Source organism: Anopheles moucheti, chromosome 2 (assembly GCF_943734755.1).
Source record: "Anopheles moucheti chromosome 2, idAnoMoucSN_F20_07, whole genome shotgun sequence".
Classification (NCBI taxonomy): Eukaryota; Metazoa; Arthropoda; class Insecta; order Diptera; family Culicidae; genus Anopheles; species Anopheles moucheti.
Genome location: NC_069140.1, coordinates 18,308,397 through 18,328,245, shown reverse-complemented (window position 1 = coordinate 18,328,245; position 19,849 = coordinate 18,308,397). Strand labels below are relative to the sequence as shown.

The 19,849-nt window shown below is 46.6% G+C and overlaps 3 protein-coding genes across 3 annotated transcripts; 2 read left to right on the top strand and 1 right to left on the bottom strand.

Moving 5' to 3' along the window:
• Nucleotides 1–462: 462 nt before the first annotated feature.
• Nucleotides 463–9,238, top strand: LOC128299242 (mucin-2-like). Its single transcript, XM_053035145.1, has 5 exons — nucleotides 463–500; nucleotides 839–1,471; nucleotides 3,470–4,284; nucleotides 6,117–6,248; nucleotides 8,664–9,238. Exons 1-5 carry the CDS (start codon nucleotides 463–465, stop codon nucleotides 9,236–9,238), a joined length of 2,193 nt encoding a protein of 730 aa, XP_052891105.1.
• Nucleotides 9,239–11,594: 2,356 nt separating this feature from the next.
• LOC128299236 (uncharacterized) lies at nucleotides 11,595–15,729 on the bottom strand. Its single transcript, XM_053035135.1, has 5 exons — nucleotides 15,658–15,729; nucleotides 15,411–15,559; nucleotides 12,638–15,188; nucleotides 12,401–12,504; nucleotides 11,595–12,321 (listed from the first exon to the last, which is right to left on the bottom strand). The coding sequence occupies exons 1-5, from the start codon at nucleotides 15,727–15,729 to the stop codon at nucleotides 11,682–11,684; spliced, it is 3,516 nt and encodes a 1,171-aa protein (XP_052891095.1). The 3' UTR covers nucleotides 11,595–11,681.
• Nucleotides 15,730–18,232: 2,503 nt separating this feature from the next.
• On the top strand, nucleotides 18,233–19,810 carry LOC128298013 (L-dopachrome tautomerase yellow-f2-like). Its single transcript, XM_053033741.1, has 4 exons — nucleotides 18,233–18,374; nucleotides 18,460–18,695; nucleotides 18,766–19,542; nucleotides 19,670–19,810. Exons 1-4 carry the CDS (start codon nucleotides 18,239–18,241, stop codon nucleotides 19,808–19,810), a joined length of 1,290 nt encoding a protein of 429 aa, XP_052889701.1. The 5' UTR covers nucleotides 18,233–18,238.
• The last annotated feature ends 39 nt before the right edge of the window (nucleotides 19,811–19,849 follow it).

The window sequence follows — 19,849 nt, the reverse complement described above, 5'->3', positions numbered from 1 at the left end:
ACACGTCTCGATTGATACAGCGATAATATGCTGCAACTGGAAAATAATATAAAACCAAGTGCAGCAAGGTTGGTGCAAGTTTTCTCTTTTGTCAACTGTCTCGCGCATGGTGCGTGTTCTCCCTACTGAACATGGATTCATCGGTGTATTTAAAATTGTGCAAAAATAGAAAACGTATCATTTTCTTTATCGGTGTGTTACTCTGGCTGGTATTGTTCTTCCTGGCTAAAGGATCATTTGAAAGAAACCACGGCAAATGTGAAGCTAATCGTGAGCTTTTGTTGAATCAGGTGACTTTCCATGAAAATGTGCCATCCGCTGAGCGAGAAGATGAACAACCACAGTTTCGAGTGCAAAATACTTTTCGAAGGAAAAGACAAATCATTCCTGCAATTCAATCGACAAATGTGGCACTAATGCAAGAACATTCAGCTGCTCGTGTTTATCATCCACCAAACAGTGATGCAGTCGCAGGGTATCCAATTAACCGACCAGCAATTGTGAGAGTTAATCAATACAGTAATCCAACTGAAACACGACAAACTAATGTGGATCTGTTGAATGATCGATCACATCCTAGAGTATATCAAGCAGACAACAATGAAAGGCAGTATGGTTCGTTTGCTAGAATTTATCAGCCGCAAAACTACAACCCAAACGGCAGGCAACAGATAGATGCAGCACAGTTCAAAGAAAGGCCATATGCTGCAATTTACCAATCGTTGAACAACAATCCAACGGTAATCAATGATCGACAAGACATACGAAGCTTTTCTCCAACTGGTGTACAAATCAATGGACAATCTTTCAACTGGCCTTTAGTCTCTCAACTAAGCAGTGGCATTACGAAGTACAGCATAAATCATGCCTTCAATCGAGCTGATTTTAAGGACGCTTATCCACAACATCGGACACATCAGCCTATAGCATATTGTTACTGTCCTTATCCACTGAGGGCAAAGAATAAACTCTGTTATCATTGTAGCACATGCTTTCCAAAAACAACTACTAGTATCTCGACAACAACAGAGCCTCCAATTTCTTCTTCAACGGCTCCAACTACTACTATGACATCTACTACGACAACTACCACCACCACACCCACTACCACAACACCTACTACTACTACACCCACTACTACCACACCCACTACTACCACACCTACCACAACCACGCCCACTACCACGACACCTACTACTACGACACCAACTACTACGACCACTACTACCATGACACCTACGACCACGACTACTACGACACCTACTACTACTACACCCACTACTACAACACCTACCACAACCACGACAACTACCACGACTCCTACTACTACAACGTCTGCTACCACTACTACTACTACTACTACTACTACTACTACTTCTACTACTACACCAACTACCACGACACCTCGAACGCCTACAACTAGCGAAAGCGATGAAACTACTGAAAATGACGATGCAACGACACCTCGAACGCCTACAACTCGCGAAAGAGATGGAACTACTGAAAATGATGATGCAACGACACCTCGAACACCTACAACTAGCGAAAGCGATGAAACTACTGAAAATGACGATGCAACGACACCTCGAACGCCTACAACTCGCGAAAGAGATGGAACTACTGAAAGAGATGATGCAACGACACCTCGAACGCCAACAACACGCGAAAGGGATGGAACTACTGAAAGAGACGATGCAACGACACCTCGAACGCCTACAACACGCGAAAGGGATGGAACTACTGAAAGAGATGATGCAACGACACCTCGAACGCCTACAACACGCGAAAGAGATGGAACTACTGAAAGAGATGATGCAACGACACCTCGAACGCCTACAACTCGCGAAAGAGATGGAACTACTGAAAGAGATGATGCAACGACACCTCGAACGCCAACAACACGCGAAAGAGATGGAACTACTGAAAGAGACGATGCAACGACACCTCGAACGCCAACAACACGCGAAAGAGATGGAACTACTGAAAGAGATGATGCAACGACACCTCGAACGCCAACAACTCGCGAAAGGGATGGAACTACTGAAAGAGACGATGCAACGACACCTCGAACGCCTACAACACGCGAAAGAGATGGAACTACTGAAAGAGACGATGCAACGACACCTCGAACGCCTACAACTCGCGAAAGAGATGGAACTACTGAAAATGACGATGCAACGACACCTCGAACGCCTACAACTCGCGAAAGAGATGGAACTACTGAAAATGATGATGCAACGACACCTCGAACGCCTACAACTCGCGAAAGAGATGGAACTACTGAAAATGACGATGCAACGACACCTCGAACGCCTACAACTCGCGAAAGAGATGGAACTACTGAAAATGATGATGCAACGACACCTCGAACGCCTACAACTCGCGAAAGAGATGGAACTACTGAAAATGACGATGCAACGACACCTCGAACGCCCACAACTCGCGAAAGAGATGGAACTACTCTAAATGACGATGCAACGACACCTCGAACACCTACAACTCGCGAAAGAGATGGAACTACTGAAAGAGATGATGCAACGACACCTCGAACGCCTACAACTCGCGAAAGAGATGGAACTACTGAAAGAGACGATGCAACGACACCTCGAACGCCTACAACTCGCGAAAGAGATGGAACTACTGAAAGAGACGATGCAACGACACCTCGAACGCCTACAACTCGCGAAAGAGATGGAACTACTGAAAATGACGATGCAACGACACCTCGAACGCCTACAACTCGCGAAAGAGATGGAACTACTGAAAATGATGATGCAACGACACCTCGAACGCCTACAACTCGCGAAAGAGATGGAACTACTGAAAGAGATGATGCAACGACACCTCGAACGCCCACAACTCGCGAAAGAGATGGAACTACTCTAAATGACGATGCAACGACACCTCGAACACCTACAACTCGCGAAAGAGATGGAACTACTGAAAGAGATGATGCAACGACACCTCGAACGCCTACAACTCGCGAAAGAGATGGAACTACTGAAAATGATGATGCAACGACACCTCGAACGCCTACAACACGCGAAAGAGATGGAACTACTGAAAGAGATGATGCAACGACACCTCGAACGCCAACAACACGCGAAAGAGATGGAACTACTGAAAGAGACGATGCAACGACACCTCGAACGCCTACAACTCGCGAAAGAGATGGAACTACTGAAAATGATGATGCAACGACACCTCGAACGCCAACAACACGCGAAAGAGATGGAACTACTGAAAGAGACGATGCAACGACACCTCGAACGCCAACAACACGCGAAAGAGATGGAACTACTGAAAGAGATGATGCAACGACACCTCGAACGCCAACAACACGCGAAAGAGATGGAACTACTGAAAGAGACGATGCAACGACACCTCGAACGCCTACAACTCGCGAAAGAGATGGAACTACTGAAAATGATGATGCAACGACACCTCGAACGCCTACAACTCGCGAAAGAGATGGAACTACTGAAAGAGATGATGATCACACAACTGCTACTACGCCTACAACACCTACCACGACCACGACAACTACCACCACACCAACTACTACAACACCTACCACAACCACGCCCACTACCACGACACCAACTACTACGACCACTACTACCACGACACCAACTACTACGACCACTACTACCACGACACCTACGACCACGACTACTACGACACCCACTACTACGACACCCACAACTACAACACCTACCACAACCACGCCCACTACCACGACACCTACTACTACGACACCAACTACTACGACCACTACTACCACGACACCAACTACTACGACCACTACTACCACGACACCTACGACCACGACTACTACGACACCTACTACTACTACACCCACTACTACAACACCTACCACGACCACGCCAACTACCACGACACCTACTACTACGACCACTACTACCACGACACCAACTACTACGACCACTACTACCACGACACCTACGACCACGACTACTACGACACCCACTACTACGACACCCACAACTACAACACCTACCACAACCACGCCCACTACCACGACACCTACTACTACGACACCAACTACTACGACCACTACTACCACGACACCAACTACTACGACCACTACTACCACGACACCTACGACCACGACTACTACGACACCTACTACTACTACACCCACTACTACAACACCTACCACGACCACGCCAACTACCACGACACCTACTACTACGACCCCAACTACTACGACTCCTACTACTACGATCACTACAACTACAACACCTCATACGACTACTACACGTAGAAATGATGGAACTACGGAAAAAGATGATGTTACGACATCTCGAACGACTACAACTCGAAGAAATAATGGTACTACTAAAAATGCAGATGACATAAGGACGACTGCATCTACCGCAAAAATGACTAAAACCCCCCCTACGAAACCACACATCTAATCTAAAAGACCAAAAGAAAATCATCAGATACTTAAAATATAAAAAAATACGGAACATGAATTCCAACAATAAATCCCTTTGTAAATTTCATTACAAACAGTCGCATTACTGCTATACTTTAATTTTAGTGTAATATTGGCAATAAGCCATACGCCATGTCACTCCTTTATCCACGCAACATTTCACACATTCATTTTACAATATTTTTGTTATTTCTTCAAATAATTTTCGATAACTGTTGGCCTATTGTTGGCCTAAATCTCGTCACACACCTGTGACCCACATACCACACATTGTCACAGGACCTTGACCATAACTAACAATCTCCGAAACCGCGTATCGTGGGTACTGCCTGTATTTAACAGTTCCATTTACTTAGTGCTCGGTAATGTTAAAAACCGTTTCGACATATTTGAAAATTAACTTTTCACTGCATTCACGCACAGATCGCTTTAGATTTTAACTCTGATTGCATATGTAAAAATGTCTTAGTAGCTTGGTAACTGTCAAAATACCTAGAGAATAGTAGTGGAATACAAATACTTAATTTGGGAGTAGAAATCAGCCAGATTTTAAGCTTATGCTTTTATGGAATGTGAAAAGTACATAGGCAATCAATAACAAATTGTCGTGACTTGTAGATTAAAGATTATATAACGATTTAATATTATATTATATATTCAAGATATACTTACGAATAGCACTTAACATTAAAGATCAATACTGAACCGTTTTGCGTATGTCCTTCCTGGTTGCAACGAAATAATATAGTATAAAAAATATGATATTTGTTGCAACGCCAACAAATAGAATGCAAGAACGGCAAAAAATGCTATCGTTTCAATAGCATCAGACACACTCCATTGTTTAGCATTGTGCTTCCTTATTTTGTTAACACGTCTCATTTGATACAGCAACATTGTGAGGTGAGGTGGAAATTAATATAAATCATGTATTGAAAACAAAGTTGGTTCTTTCGTTTGTCAACTGTCTCGCGCATGGTGCGTTGTCTAGCTGTGAACATGGATTCATCGGTGTATTTAAAATTGTGCAAAAATAGAAAACGTATCATTTTCTTTGTCGGTGTGTTACTCTGGCTGGTGTTGTTCTTCCTGGCTAAAGGATCATTTGAAAGAAACCACGGCAAATGTGAAGCTAATCGTGAGCTTTTGTTGAATCAGGTGACTTTCCATGAAAATGTGCAATCCGCTGAGCGAGAAGATGAACAACCACAGATTCGAGTGCAAAATACTTTTCGAAAGAAAAGACAAATCATTCCTGCAATTCAGTCGACAAATGTGGCACTAATGCAAGAACATTCAGCTGCTCGTGTTTATCATCCACCAAACAGTGATGCAGTCGCAGGGTATCCAATTAACCGACCAGCAATTGTGAGAGTTAATCAATACAGTATTCCAACCGAAACACGACAAACTAATGTGGATCTGTTGAATGATCGATCACATCCTAGAGTATATCAACCAGACAACAACGAAAGGCAGTATGGTTCGTTTGCCAGAATTTATCAGCCGCAAAACTACAACCCAAACGGCAGGCAACAGATAGATGCAGCACAGTTCAAAGAAAGGCCATATGCTGCAATTTACCAATCGTTGAACAACAATCCAACGGTAATCAATGATCGACAAGACATACGAAGCTTTTCTCCAACAGGTGTACAAACCAATGGACAGTCAGACCAATGGACGTATTGTGAACATCCGACACATAAGCCAATATCAAATCGTTACTGCCCTTACCCACTGAGGGTAAACAGGAGGCACTTTTTACATTGTACATGTTTCCGAAAAACTACTTTTACTGTCATGAGAACAACACCGGTAACTGCTGCTGCTACTACTACTACTACTACTGTTACTACTACCGACACGACAACTACCCCAACTACCACGACAACGCCTATTACCACGACAACTACTACTACCAACACGACTCCTACCGCTACCGACACGACATCTACTATTACAACAACGTCATTGACTTCTACTACTACAACCACCCTGACGACTGCTACTACTTCTGGAACGACATCTGCTTCAACTACAACGACGACTCCTACTACTTCCGAAACGACATCTACTGATACAACAACCACGACCACTTTTACTTCTGATGAAACGACACCTAGTTCAACTACTACGACGACTCCTACTACCACAACGACTTCTACTACCACAACGACTCCTACTACTTCCGAAACGACATCTACTGATACAACAACCACGACCACTTTTACTTCTGATGAAACGACACCTAGTTCAACTACTACGACGACTCCGACTACCACAACGACTTCTACTACCACAACGACTCCTACTACTTCCGAAACGACATCTACTGATACAACAACCACAACCACTTTTACTTCTGATGAAACGACACCTAGTTCAATTACTACGACGAATCCTACTACCACAACGACTTCCACTACCATATCGACTCCTACTACTTCCGAAACAACATCTACTGATACAACAACCACGACGACTTTTACTTCTGATGAAACGACACCTAGTTCAACTACTACGACGACTCCTACTACCACAACGACTTCTACTACCACAACGACTCCTACTACTTCCGAAACGACATCTACTGATACAACAACCACGACGACTTTTACTTCGGATGAAACGACACCTAGTTCAACTACTACGACGACTCCTACAACCACAACGACTTCTACCAGCACAACGACTCCTACTACTTCCGAAACGACATCTACTGATACAACAACCACGACGACTTTTACTTCTGATGAAACGACACCTAGTTCAACTACTACGACAACTCCTTCAACCACGACGACTTCCACTACCACAACGACTCCTACTACTTCCGAAACGACATCTACTGATACAACAACCACGACGACTTTTACTTCTGATGAAACGACACCTAGTTCAACTACTACGACGCCTCCTACTACCACAACGACTTCCACTACCATATCGACTCCTACTACTTCCGAAACAACATCTACTGATACAACAACCACGACCACTTTTACTTCTGATGAAACGACACCTAGTTCAACTACTACGACGACTCCTACTACCACAACGACTTCTACTACCACAACGACTCCTACTACTTCCGAAACGACATCTACTGATACAACAACCACGACGACTTTTACTTCGGATGAAACGACACCTAGTTCAACTACTACGACGACTCCTACTACCACAACGACTTCTACTACCACAACGACTCCTACTACTTCCGAAACGACATCTACTGATACAACAACCACGACGACTTTTACTTCTGATGAAACGACACCTAGTTCAACTACTACGACGACTCCTACTACCACAACGACTTCTACTACCACAACGACTCCTACTACTTCCGAAACGACATCTACTGATACAACAACCACGACGACTTTTACTTTTGATGAAACGACACCTAGTTCACCTACTACGACGACTCCTACTACCACAACGACTTCTACCAGCACAACGACTCCTACTACTTCCGAAACGACATCTACTGATACAACAACCACGACGACTTTTACTTCTGATGAAACGACACCTAGTTCAACTACTACGACAACTCCTTCAACCACGACGACTTCCACTACCACAACGACTCCTACTACTTCCGAAACGACATCTACTGATACAACAACCACGACGACTTTTACTTCTGATGAAACGACACCTAGTTCAACTACTACGACAACTCCTTCAACCACGACGACTTCCACTACCACAACGACTCCTACTACTTCCGAAACGACATCTACTGATACAACAACCACGACGACTTTTACTTCTGATGAAACGACACCTAGTTCAACTACTACGACGACTCCTACTACCACAACGACTTCTACTACCACAACGACTCCTACTACTTCCGAAACAACATCTACTGATACAACAACCACGACGGCATCTACTTCTTCTGAAACGACACCTAGTTCAACTACTACGACGACTCCTACTACCACAACGACTTCTACTACCACAACGACTCCTACTACTTCCGAAACGACATCTACTGATACAACAACCACGACGACTTTTACTTCGGATGAAACGACACCTAGTTCAACTACTACGACGACTCCTACTACCACAACGACTTCTACTACCACAACGACTCCTACTACTTCCGAAACGACATCTACTGATACAACAACCACGACGACTTTTACTTCGGATGAAACGACACCTAGTTCAACTACTACGACGACTCCTACTACCACAACGACTTCTACTACCACCACGACGCCTACTACAACCACCACGACGACTCCGACTACTACTACTACGACTGTCACTACAACCACCCTATCGATTCCTACTACAACCATTACTACGACTCCTACTACAACCACCACGACTACTCCTACTACAACCACCACGACGACTCCTACTACTACCAGCGTGACGACTCCTACTACAACCACCAGAACGACTTCTCCTACCACCACCACGACGACTCCTACTACAACCACCACGACGACTCCTACTACAACCACCACGACGACTCCTACTACAACCACCACGACTACTACTACTACAACTCCCAGAACGACACCAACTACTACCACCACCACGACTCCTACTACAACCACCACTACTACTACTACAACTCCCAGAACGACACCAACTACTACCACCACCACGACTCCTACTACAACCACCACGACTACTACTACTACAACTCCCAGAACGACACCAACTACTACCACCACGACACCAACTACTACCACCACGACACCAACTACTACCACCACGAAAAAAAATAAACCTTAGGCTGAAAAAAAGGAAATGTAAATAAAAAAGAAAGACTGTAAATAAATTAAAAGCATTAAAAATGGCGACACATGATTCATCTTGCATTTATCTCGCAAAATGAACATAGATTTGCTGAAGTGTGTAAATTCAAATTCAATCGTACCACTTCGTGCAAGTCTCCATTCGACGTTTGGTCCTTGATGGCATTCAAATATGGTTTTGAGGGTTTTTCTTCTGTAGGATAGGTATGCTGGTATGAATAATACCCCGCTATAGTTGTTCATTAACTCTTCGCAATACGATCAATGTACCAGGATGTACCTACTGGACGCCTATTTCCGCAACAACGATGTTTGTAAACAGTGTACGTGCTGAAAGACTCAGTTCTACGACTGTCTCGTCTGCATGCTCCACGCGTCGTCAATGCAGTTGCTTTACGACCATTGAGTGAAACAGAATGCACGCACCGAAGCTGCTGTTATTAGTGTTCATAGCACAGCAAGCCACAGACGCCTATCAATACAACGTACCCGAGTGTGTGAAGTCACGATCGAAATACCGTCTACAGAGGGTGTGGAGAACCGGAACGTTCCATTTCGATAGTGCTCAGTTTGAGCCAACACATTGGGAATGGCAACGGAATGCAAAGACACAAACTGGCACGAAACGGCAGAGACCTGTGCCTAGAAGTAAGCCTGAAGTGAAACCTAAATTTTTGTGGAATGTGAAAAACCAGCACGAAGATTACGACTCGATCATGTCGGCCGAGGACGATGTATCCGTATGGCCAGAACAGACCACATCTGTTCTGGTGGCGGGAAGCCACGACAATGTTGGAAATCGGATGGCAAAAATGGTGACCCCGGTTTTGAGCATCATGCCACCAGCCAAACAACTTCCTGAGAATGCTTTATTTTCAGAGGAAAGGAACACTTTTGATAGTACAAAGGACGTAGACGGGGAGGATCAATTGAGGTTCGATTCTGTACAACATTTGTGTGATTATTGTGGTGGGATTATAACGACCTCGGAGATACCGTCACTGGCGCATCTGGCTGAATCCAGCAATCAAATTCTGTCCATTCAACCACCGCCAAGGGATGTCGGAAATGGTGTGAGCATGAATCCACAACCGTTAGTGGGGTCTGTTCCAGATGTGCCTTATATACGGAGACCTTCCAAAACGATCGTTGAGACAAAAAACATAAAGAAAAAGACATCATCTATGATTGATATGATTGATGAAACCTTCAGTACAAGCGATGTACTAGATACCACAGAAGAATCATCAACTATTACTGTTACCACCAATAGCAATGTCAGTTCCTTCCAACCGACGCATACTGCTCAACCTATTCCAACTGCAGAGTATTCTACGTTTTCGCCGTCAGATTCTATAACAAGTAGCTTAGTTTCTGGAAAAGGTATTACGAGAATTCTGTCTACAACTCCATCAGAACTGTCCACCATTGCCAGTACGGATAACCTACCTAGTACCTACTCAACACCCTCCACAGCCATACTTCTCTCACATGAAGTTACTTACTCTGCCGATTCACCCCAAACTTTGGTGAAAACTACCACAAAATCACTAACGGTCATGGTGGAATCATCATTCGCTGAAGATTCATCCGAAACGAACAATTCAACAGCATCTGATGCCAATATGTCGCCGCACACGGATGAGGAGAATATCATTGACGACGAAATCTTTACCGAGCCTGCTACGACACTAGATTCACTAGCACCGAAATCAATCAGACTAATGGAAGTCGAAAACATTACAAGTACAACGGTATCGGAGCCTGCAGTTGATACGTCCCATACTCTTCCGGAAATTCTTCCACAACTTCCAAGCAGAGATCTTTCCACGTACATGAACGATAGTGGGGAAGAGATCGAACACTCCGATGGTATCTTCACACGTTTCTACCACACCATTTGTGGCCTACTGCGATCGATTCGCGACGCATTCTTGTACCTGTTTACTGGGGAATCTCCCGACTCCTCGACGAACTCGGCAAATCTGACATAACGTAACAGTGTCAGAATGTAAAATATATCTTACCCATCCTCCATGAGCAAAGTCTTGTTTTTTTTTTTAGTTCAATAGTTTATTAAATCCAGAAATGTTGTAAACTGTTGGTGTTGCTTCTAAACCGACAATTTTTGCACTACAAATACACGACGCTTATGTTATTGCTCACATCTATCATTGGATAATGTACAATTGCCTAGACTAACATCACAAACGTGGCAACACAACACGCGGAAATGTGGATGGCGAGATGGACAACGCAAGGATGAGGGATGAATGGGTGGGAATTCGGAAATAGTGTTACTGCTAGCAAGATCACTGTGATCACGTGCAAACAGCCCCAGCATCTTTTGAGGGGCTAGTAATAGCAAATAGGCGAAGAAAACGATCGGTGGAATCTAAACGTCTTCCTTGCAACGCTCGTTAGATTGTCAGCACGTCCGAGATGGTGGACACGTTGTCACCGGTCATGTTGTGTTCGTCTTGAAACCGAGCGTACCGTACGTGCGGGGACGGTTGTGTGCGAGCTCTGGACGGTACGGTGTGTAGCTCGTCGGCCAACCGCAACACTGCCTTACGCCGCCGATAGATCACAGTCAGCACCGCCGCAACCAGTGACGCGATTGCCAGCGCGGCTGCGATCGTGTACCCGATCGAGGAAACTTCTAACGATTGGTGGTTGCGTAACGCGGGTTTTCCGGTTTCGTTGCCACCCTGCAGAAGTGCGCTGGGTCCACTATCGCCGATGGACGTGTTCGATGGTGGTGCAACGGGAAAGCTTTCCGTTGGTTCTGTCGCATTGTCCAGTACCGAACCCAGCGTCAGCATATCACTTTCGGTAGCAGTTACAACATCGGACGTGTTTGCGGTAACGCTTACGCTTGATGACCAAGAAGTCGTTGTCGGATCAGACGTTACAGTTGTTGTTTCGGAAAAGTTGCCGTGTTCCGGGGCTGCTGTAGAGTCCAGCGATGGTTCTGTCCCACCAGCCATCGCAGTTGACTCTGTCGTCGTATTTCGGCTCGATGACTCACTCGAAACGGTCTCTGTGTCATTGGATATTCTTCAGGAATAGAAAAGCGATTGTATTAGCTTTAAGTTACCAATCACATGGCACATGGAATCTGCTCAGATGTACAAACCTCAAGTATGCCATCTGAGTACAGTTACATCGCACCTCATCCGTGACAGTTTCCACCGTGATGCAATGCTTGCTGCTCCAAGCATTGTCGGTCCAAAGTTGACACTGGAATGGACAGAAACATCAGTTCTTCAGTTTACTGTAACTCATTCTCACAATTCTTCAATACATGCGAGTTCCTTTTTCTAAGTAAGAGCACACTATTACTTAAAGCAATGTAATCTATAATCAACCTTACCGTCACGTTCGGTAGCCGTCTTCCATCCAGTGACCACTGGAAGTAATCACTTTTCCAGTCTGCCAGTGTCCACATACCGCCCTTCTCGACGGACAGTACAAAAGCCTCGTAGAAGCCCAAATCCAGCTCGTGCACTTCCTTCCGGATGAACAGATCGCGTGCGTAGTACACGCGACCGAAGCAGTAGTATTCCGTTTGCGGAAACCCATCCAGCAATTGTACGCGCCCCGTAGGCACACTAAGCTGGACACCGTTCGGAACTGGCACATGCCGAAAGTTTACCTCCGAAAGGCTGCGGTATCGGTTCATTTCCAACGTGATCAGTTGTCCCACGTACACGTGGTGGGACTCGATCGTGCAATAGTTCTTGGTGGCCTGATGCACGAAACTGAGAAGGCTGGTACGTGCCTGGGCAGCGACGGACACATTTTTCGACACGGTCAAACTTTCCATTAGGGACAGTTTGGTGTCGATTTTGGAGGTGCTTTCCGGCACGCGCTGGGGGGCCGTCTGCGAGGAACGTTTGCTTCGTGGTGCGTTCGCGTGCATCAGTGGTGGGTCCATTAATTCCAGCAGCTGCTGGAAGAGTTCGTGATTGTTCGATGCCTCCAGATCGAGGATGGGTTTCGCTTGCGTGATAAACTCCTGTATGGACGCATCGGACAGATACGTTGTTTCGCCGTACACCTTCCGGATGTGCACGATGGATTGTTGCAGCAGCTCGGCAAACCGTCGGTACGCACCTTCGTACTGCGGCGCGTTACGGTTGCGCAGTGTTATCAGCAGCTCAAAGGCACCCTTAAGCGCATCGCGGTAGTTGAGTCGATCGAAAAATCCCGCCATCGATTCAAACGCACTGGAAATATCTGCCGCCGTCGGCGGCACGCCCGGTGCGATGAAAACATTCGGACCAATAGCCTTCGTGCAAGCGTTCCTTGAATCACAAACCATTATGTGCGTTTCAACGTGTCCAGTTTTTGTGTACGGTAGAACGGTTTCGGCCGATGTTATCTCGTACGCGGTGGCAACATGTATGTCCACCCCGTCGGCAGTGTACCAGATACTGTACCGCAATGGGTAATCTCGTTCCGTATCCTTCGCTATCCCGGTGGATATCTTGAACAAAGTTTTCAGCGCCGTTCCGTTGCTCGCCGGGGAAACTTCGATCGGTAGCACTTCCGGAGCACCATTGGTCTGCAGCACGAACGTCCAGTGACTCTTAACCTGTTCACGGTGCATCTGCTTGCCCGCCATTTTGCTATCGTCGATCGGTTCAGGACAGACCGTCTGCAGGCGAAGCTTGTAGCGCACATCCGGTTCGAGTCCTTTCCAAGGCCCTGTTGCCGTACCAGCCGGAATGGACAGTGCGACATCCTTCACGACCGTATCGTTGCCGTAGTCGACCAGCTCAGAGAGAAAGTTTTCCTCCAGGTCGCGAATGAGCAAACCACCCAAAGTGCCAGCGCTAGGCAGTTGGGCTGGATCGAAGGATGCAAACCCATCTTCTCCCTGCACAATCGTCCAGTTCGAGTAGCAGTTCGGCACTAGCCCAGCAACGCTGACGAGAAGTTCGAACGGTTCGCGGGCAACGGCCGGATATTGAGACCATTGGAGTATCTTTACGGTCGGTGTCACTTTCGGGTGAACGGTCAACAACGATTGAGACTCAGCCTTCTTCCCAGAGTCACCAGCAACGGAGACCTTTACGTGGTACTGGCCTTCTCTGTAGAAGCTCACCGCTGCATCACCATCATCATCAATTTCGAACGTATCGTCACAGTTAGTGTTGTGTTCGCCTTCCTTTTGGCATGACCACACCACTTCCCCACCCGATGCGTACGATCGTTGCTGAACGGGTTGATCAATGCCCACGACTGCATCGGCCGGAAACAAAACCACCTCCGGATCGCGCCGCAAAACGTTGATCACCATGTGTGCCTTGGCGATACACGCCCCATCATCCACTGTGGACGTCGAAAACACGGACACTTGAATGTCGTGCTTCTGCCCGGGCAGAAAACTCCCTGCAGGTACTCGCAGCGTTTTGGATCGCTCCATACCGACAGCGCTTAGCTCACTTTCGTTCATCGATCCAATGTTCCAGCGAAAGTAGTAATCCGATCGTCGCCGACAGAAGATAAGCTGGGCCGTTACGCTGTACTCTACGTCCGCGTACGTTTTCTCAGCGCCAAGCATCAGCAGCGACACATCGTCATCGCTTCTGGACGATCCGCCGTGTTCGAACGAGGCGCCCTGGTCCACGTTCCGGTAGGTCATGGTAAAGTTTTGCTCCTCACTTTCCACCCCATCGCCATCCACGGCGACGACACCGAACGAGTATACGACGCCCGGCAGCAGATCGTCCGTACCGATCGTCATCTGCCCGTTCTGGGCGATCATGTCCCCGTCGCGCCGGACACGCTGCTCCAGCTGTCGTACGGCACGCCACAGTCCAACCGTGTGCCGTTGGCTGATGAATCCGGTGTCACCGAGCAGCGTGAAGTATGTTTTCACCCGGTAATGCAAACGTTGGCCACCGTTCGTCTGAAAGCTGAAAGGATCGGGATAAGATCGGGAAAGATCGATAAGTGTTTTTGGTGGGTGGCAGTTTCCCCGCAAAAAAATGCACGTTTTAAATCACACCAAGGTTGACGATGAATAATTGATAGGACAGCATGCCGCCACATGCACAGTGTGGAAGGAAATAAATCAATAAATTATGCGCTTCTGCGCGCCATTAGCTAGGGCGACATCAATCGCTTCGGTGTCGTACCCGATCGTTAGTTGGCGTGAGGATTGTGTGGAATTCTCACGCGTGATGTCCACGGTTGCATTGCTAGCAACCTGGTTCCTTCCATGGTCTTCAGCAGCAGCAGGATGACATATGAACTCCGGTGCAATAATGCGAAACGTTGGTCGTTCCTGATAGAATCAGTAAAACGAAACGCGTGTAATTAGTATAATGTTTAATCGATGTACTAAACACGTGTACTAAAGATCTTAATGCTCGAATAACTTACCGCTACGAATTCTCTTATCACCATCAACGGCATCACCCACCATAACACCGTACCAGCGTAGTTAGCCTTCATTTCGTACTGTGTATTTACTCGCCTTATTAGGACCTTAGACGGGGCCAAACATTCCTGGGACAGGCAGCACACTTGTGGTACACGAATAGCCACCAAAACGACCAAGGCACCAGAACACTCCGTCCGTCACCGTCCGGTCGGAAGTGTTTCGTGCAACTGGACGTTTTAAATCCCACTAGAAAGGCGCCAACCTTCCGATGCGTTTGCGTTGGAGCCCTTTGCTTTCCACTTCAAAACAAAACAAAAAAGGATCCACTCGACACGCAAATGGTGACGCCGTCCCCGTCCCGAATCCTGAACCTGTTGGTGTGTTTTGCTGTATACCGAATACCGGTTGAAGGACCCACGGGGCACCGTAACGTTGCTTCGTCGACGGAATCGATAGTTTACGTCCAGCTTTGGGTACGTTTCGTGACTGACCGACTGACCGACAACGGAACGTTATCGGTAGGAGGATACATTTGAAACCACACACACGCACACAAGCACGCGCGCGTGTACACCGGACCAGCAATAGTCCGGTGGAATTATTACCCGGTCATGCAAATTAAGGTCTGTGCTTCCTCGCGCCGATGGTTTGTTCAAGCGCCCCGCCAAAGCTTTATATACACGCTCGCACTATAATTAGCCTAATGCTGTTGCTATTAATGCTTTATTGGTTTGTATTTCGAAGCGCTATTAGCAAGCGTTTCACCAAATAAAGGGGCACAACACTCCTTCAACTGTCCTGGTTCTGTTGCAACTGGCGCAGTGCATCCTCAACCGGTAAAGGACATGGCTTTGATTTCGCTACAAGTTTTTTTTTCTATTTTTTGGTTCTCCGTTTCGGCCCTGCGGTCCTCCATACAAAACGCCCGCTAACGAAAGGGTCCTAACCTTGCGCTTGCATCTCGTCGTGCCTAAAGGATCCTTTTTCATTTTGTTGTTTCTCTGGCCGTTCGCTAGCGATAGCTGGGTGCGGGTGAACCATTCTTGCATCCTTTCTGGGTGACCCGATCGAGTGTATGTGTGTGTGTTATCCTTTCTTTCTTTCTGCCAAGAAGCTTACCCGCACACACACATATCGCCAGGGTTCAGATGTAATCAGAGTGGCCTGAAGTGGCCCTCCTTGTCCTTTTTTGCCCCGTTGTGGCTGCCACACACATCTCGTCGAATCGTAAACAAAGGCGTACCTCTAAACCCCGTGTGCTTGGACCTTTTTTTTCTACCAACGCTTGCTTCCTACATCGATACATATCTTGCCAGCAGCAACGCACCATAAGCGACGAACCTGATGGCAAAGAGTGATGGACGGTAGAGCTGCAAGAGTAAACAAATGCTGCAGGGAAATCTGTGCAGAGGCTAGCCGTGGCATTAGCTCGATGGACCTACACAAACACAGAGAGAGAGAGACAGTTCCTGCTTTAAGAAAATGCAGCTGCGGGTGTACGTGTCTGCACCCCAATGTCCTGGTACTGTTTTCCAGCACGTGCAAAACGCTCACTCGTTGATGCGTCTGGCATACAGATGATGTACGGGAATGCCTCGGAAATGGGAAGGGATAGAAACTTGTAACTAATGTGTTGTTAACTCTTACTTTATTTGCAAGAGAGTTTACCCGTTCATTTAATTCGATTCTTGGTAACATGGCCATCAAAATGGGGATAGTATGAGGTCCCATAATTTAATAATTGATCATTATTCCCTTTAACATCCTGGGGGTTATTAGAATGTGTATCTCCATAAGTGCATTTCGATCTTACGACTAGTAAGTAGCGTACTGTAAAAGGGGCTCCGTCATTTTAGAAGATCATACCCGATCTTTACCTCAATGAAGTAAGAACACTGACCGTTTTTAAGTTCATTAAACAAAAGCAGCTGATACCTAATAAATACATCCTGGATTGCTTATATACCTATATTAAAGGATATAATTAATACTCCGTTGGAATAGCTCGAACTTATTTGAGATTCCTGGATATTGCTTGTTGTTTAGTCGTACGCTATTATGTCTACTCATTTATGCTTCTGCGGTCGGTGTATGAAACTCTGTGTCTTCATTATGTAATTATCTGTTTTACAGCTCTGAAATGATCAACTCAGCTTACATTCAGATTTACCCCAACGGAAACTTAATTATTATTAAACATTTAATATAGCGACCTTCCTAAATAGCAGCCCGAATGTTTATAAAACAGCTTAAAAACACCAACAAAACGGAACGTACTCTCCCTGCCAAACACTGCTAGCGATTGCACATTGTGTAATAATGCATCAAAACCCAAGAAAGACCCACATGCACACACGCTTCCACCAATCTTCCAGCGCGTGGATTTTCCATCGTCTACAGGTCGCCCGTAATCTCCCCCAAGGTCATTTACCGAACCGAAGTGATCCCGAGGCGCATAACGAAATATTCTTCCGGCGCGGAGAAGATAAGGCATTCACAAAACCGGCAACTGCTTCTTTAGTCACTGTCAACACCGCTCGAGCGAAAGTCACTGTCTTAGGGCAGAAGTTTGAGGCAACGATGAGTAAACTAACAGTGTTTTACCTTGTTGCAGTGGTAGCTTTACTAAGTGCACAGTTACTGCAGGTAACATCGGCGGAAAAGCTTCAACTCGTTTACCAATGGGCACAGCTAAGCTCCGGCAGCAAGAGTGATCGTAGGCATAAACGTTCCTTTGTGTGAAAATGTGTTGCTCAACGCAAGTGTACAATTGAAACGGCTTACGGTCTCTCTATTTGTAGCATCACAAAATGTACTGTTTTCGGCCGATCCTGTCGCGTCCGGTGAGGATAAGTACAATACGTACGGAAACCTGCCGATGGGAGTGACCCATCACAAAGGATTCCTGTACGTGACGATACCCCGACGACGGCCCGGCATACCGGCCACCTTGAACGTTATCGACATGGCACGCAATCCCTCCGTGAAAGATCCTACGCTCGATCCCTATCCGAATCTGTTGGTGAACACACTGCGGGTAACTGTAACCAGCTCCGTTTTCAGTGATTCCCTTCGTTAAGTAGCGTGTTTTTATCTCAATTTTATAGAACGATTTTGCTGCCGATCCAAAGCGGATCATCTCGGTCTACCGGACCCAGGTCGATCGTTGCGATCGGCTGTGGTTCGTCGACACCGGTTACCTAGAATATCCGGGTGGTGCTGGTCGTCAGGTGCAGCGGCCCGCTCTGTGGATTATCGATTTGACCATTAACCGCAGTGTGCGACGGTTTGAAATACCGCCGGAAATGGTTGAATTTGGATACGGCATACCGAACATCGAGGTGGACGTTGATGCGGTAGACTGTGGCCGCGCATACGCGTACATTCCCGATTACGAGTGGCGTCGGCTGTACGTGTACGGGTTGAATGAAAGCCGGATGTGGCGCTTCGAGCATAATTACTTTTCCTTCGAACCGCGGTATGGTGATTTTAATATCGCCGGGCAACAGTTCACCTGGTACGACGGTATCTTCTCCGTGGCTGTCGGTGGACGGTGGGAAAACAGTACTACCGAACGTACCGTGTACTTGCATGCGATGGCTTCGGTGAGCGAAATCGCTGTATCGAATCGCGTTCTGCAGAATGAAACGCTAGCGCGCCTTGGAAACGGTGCATACGGTAGAGCTTTTCACCATCTCGGTGCCCGTGGTCCGAACACGCAAAGTTCCAGCCATGCGTACGACCGCCAAACGGGGACACTTTTCTATGCGGAAATAAACCGCAATTCGATCGGTTGCTGGAACACACATCGGCAATTTACACCGGAAAACCATGGCATCGTGCATCTGGACAACGAGGAGATGATTTATCCGGCAGATCTGAGGGTGAGTTAATTGCGAAAAGATTTGTGTTAATCAGAATTTGCATACAGTTTAGAGTGAGTGGTAGATGTGAACTACTTACTTTTCTCCTTCGCGTTTCTCCTTTTTCTAATGGATTCAACGGCCGCAGATTGATAGCAACGGTGATCTCTGGGTCATTTCCAATCGGCTGCCTATCTGGATCTACTCCGAGTTGAACCGGACCGATGTGAACTACCGAATATGGCGCCAGTCAGCGTCTCGTGCGGTCGCTGGAACAATCTGTGCATAAGCAACTTGAACGGTGATGAGATAAAGAATCGTTTCTTTC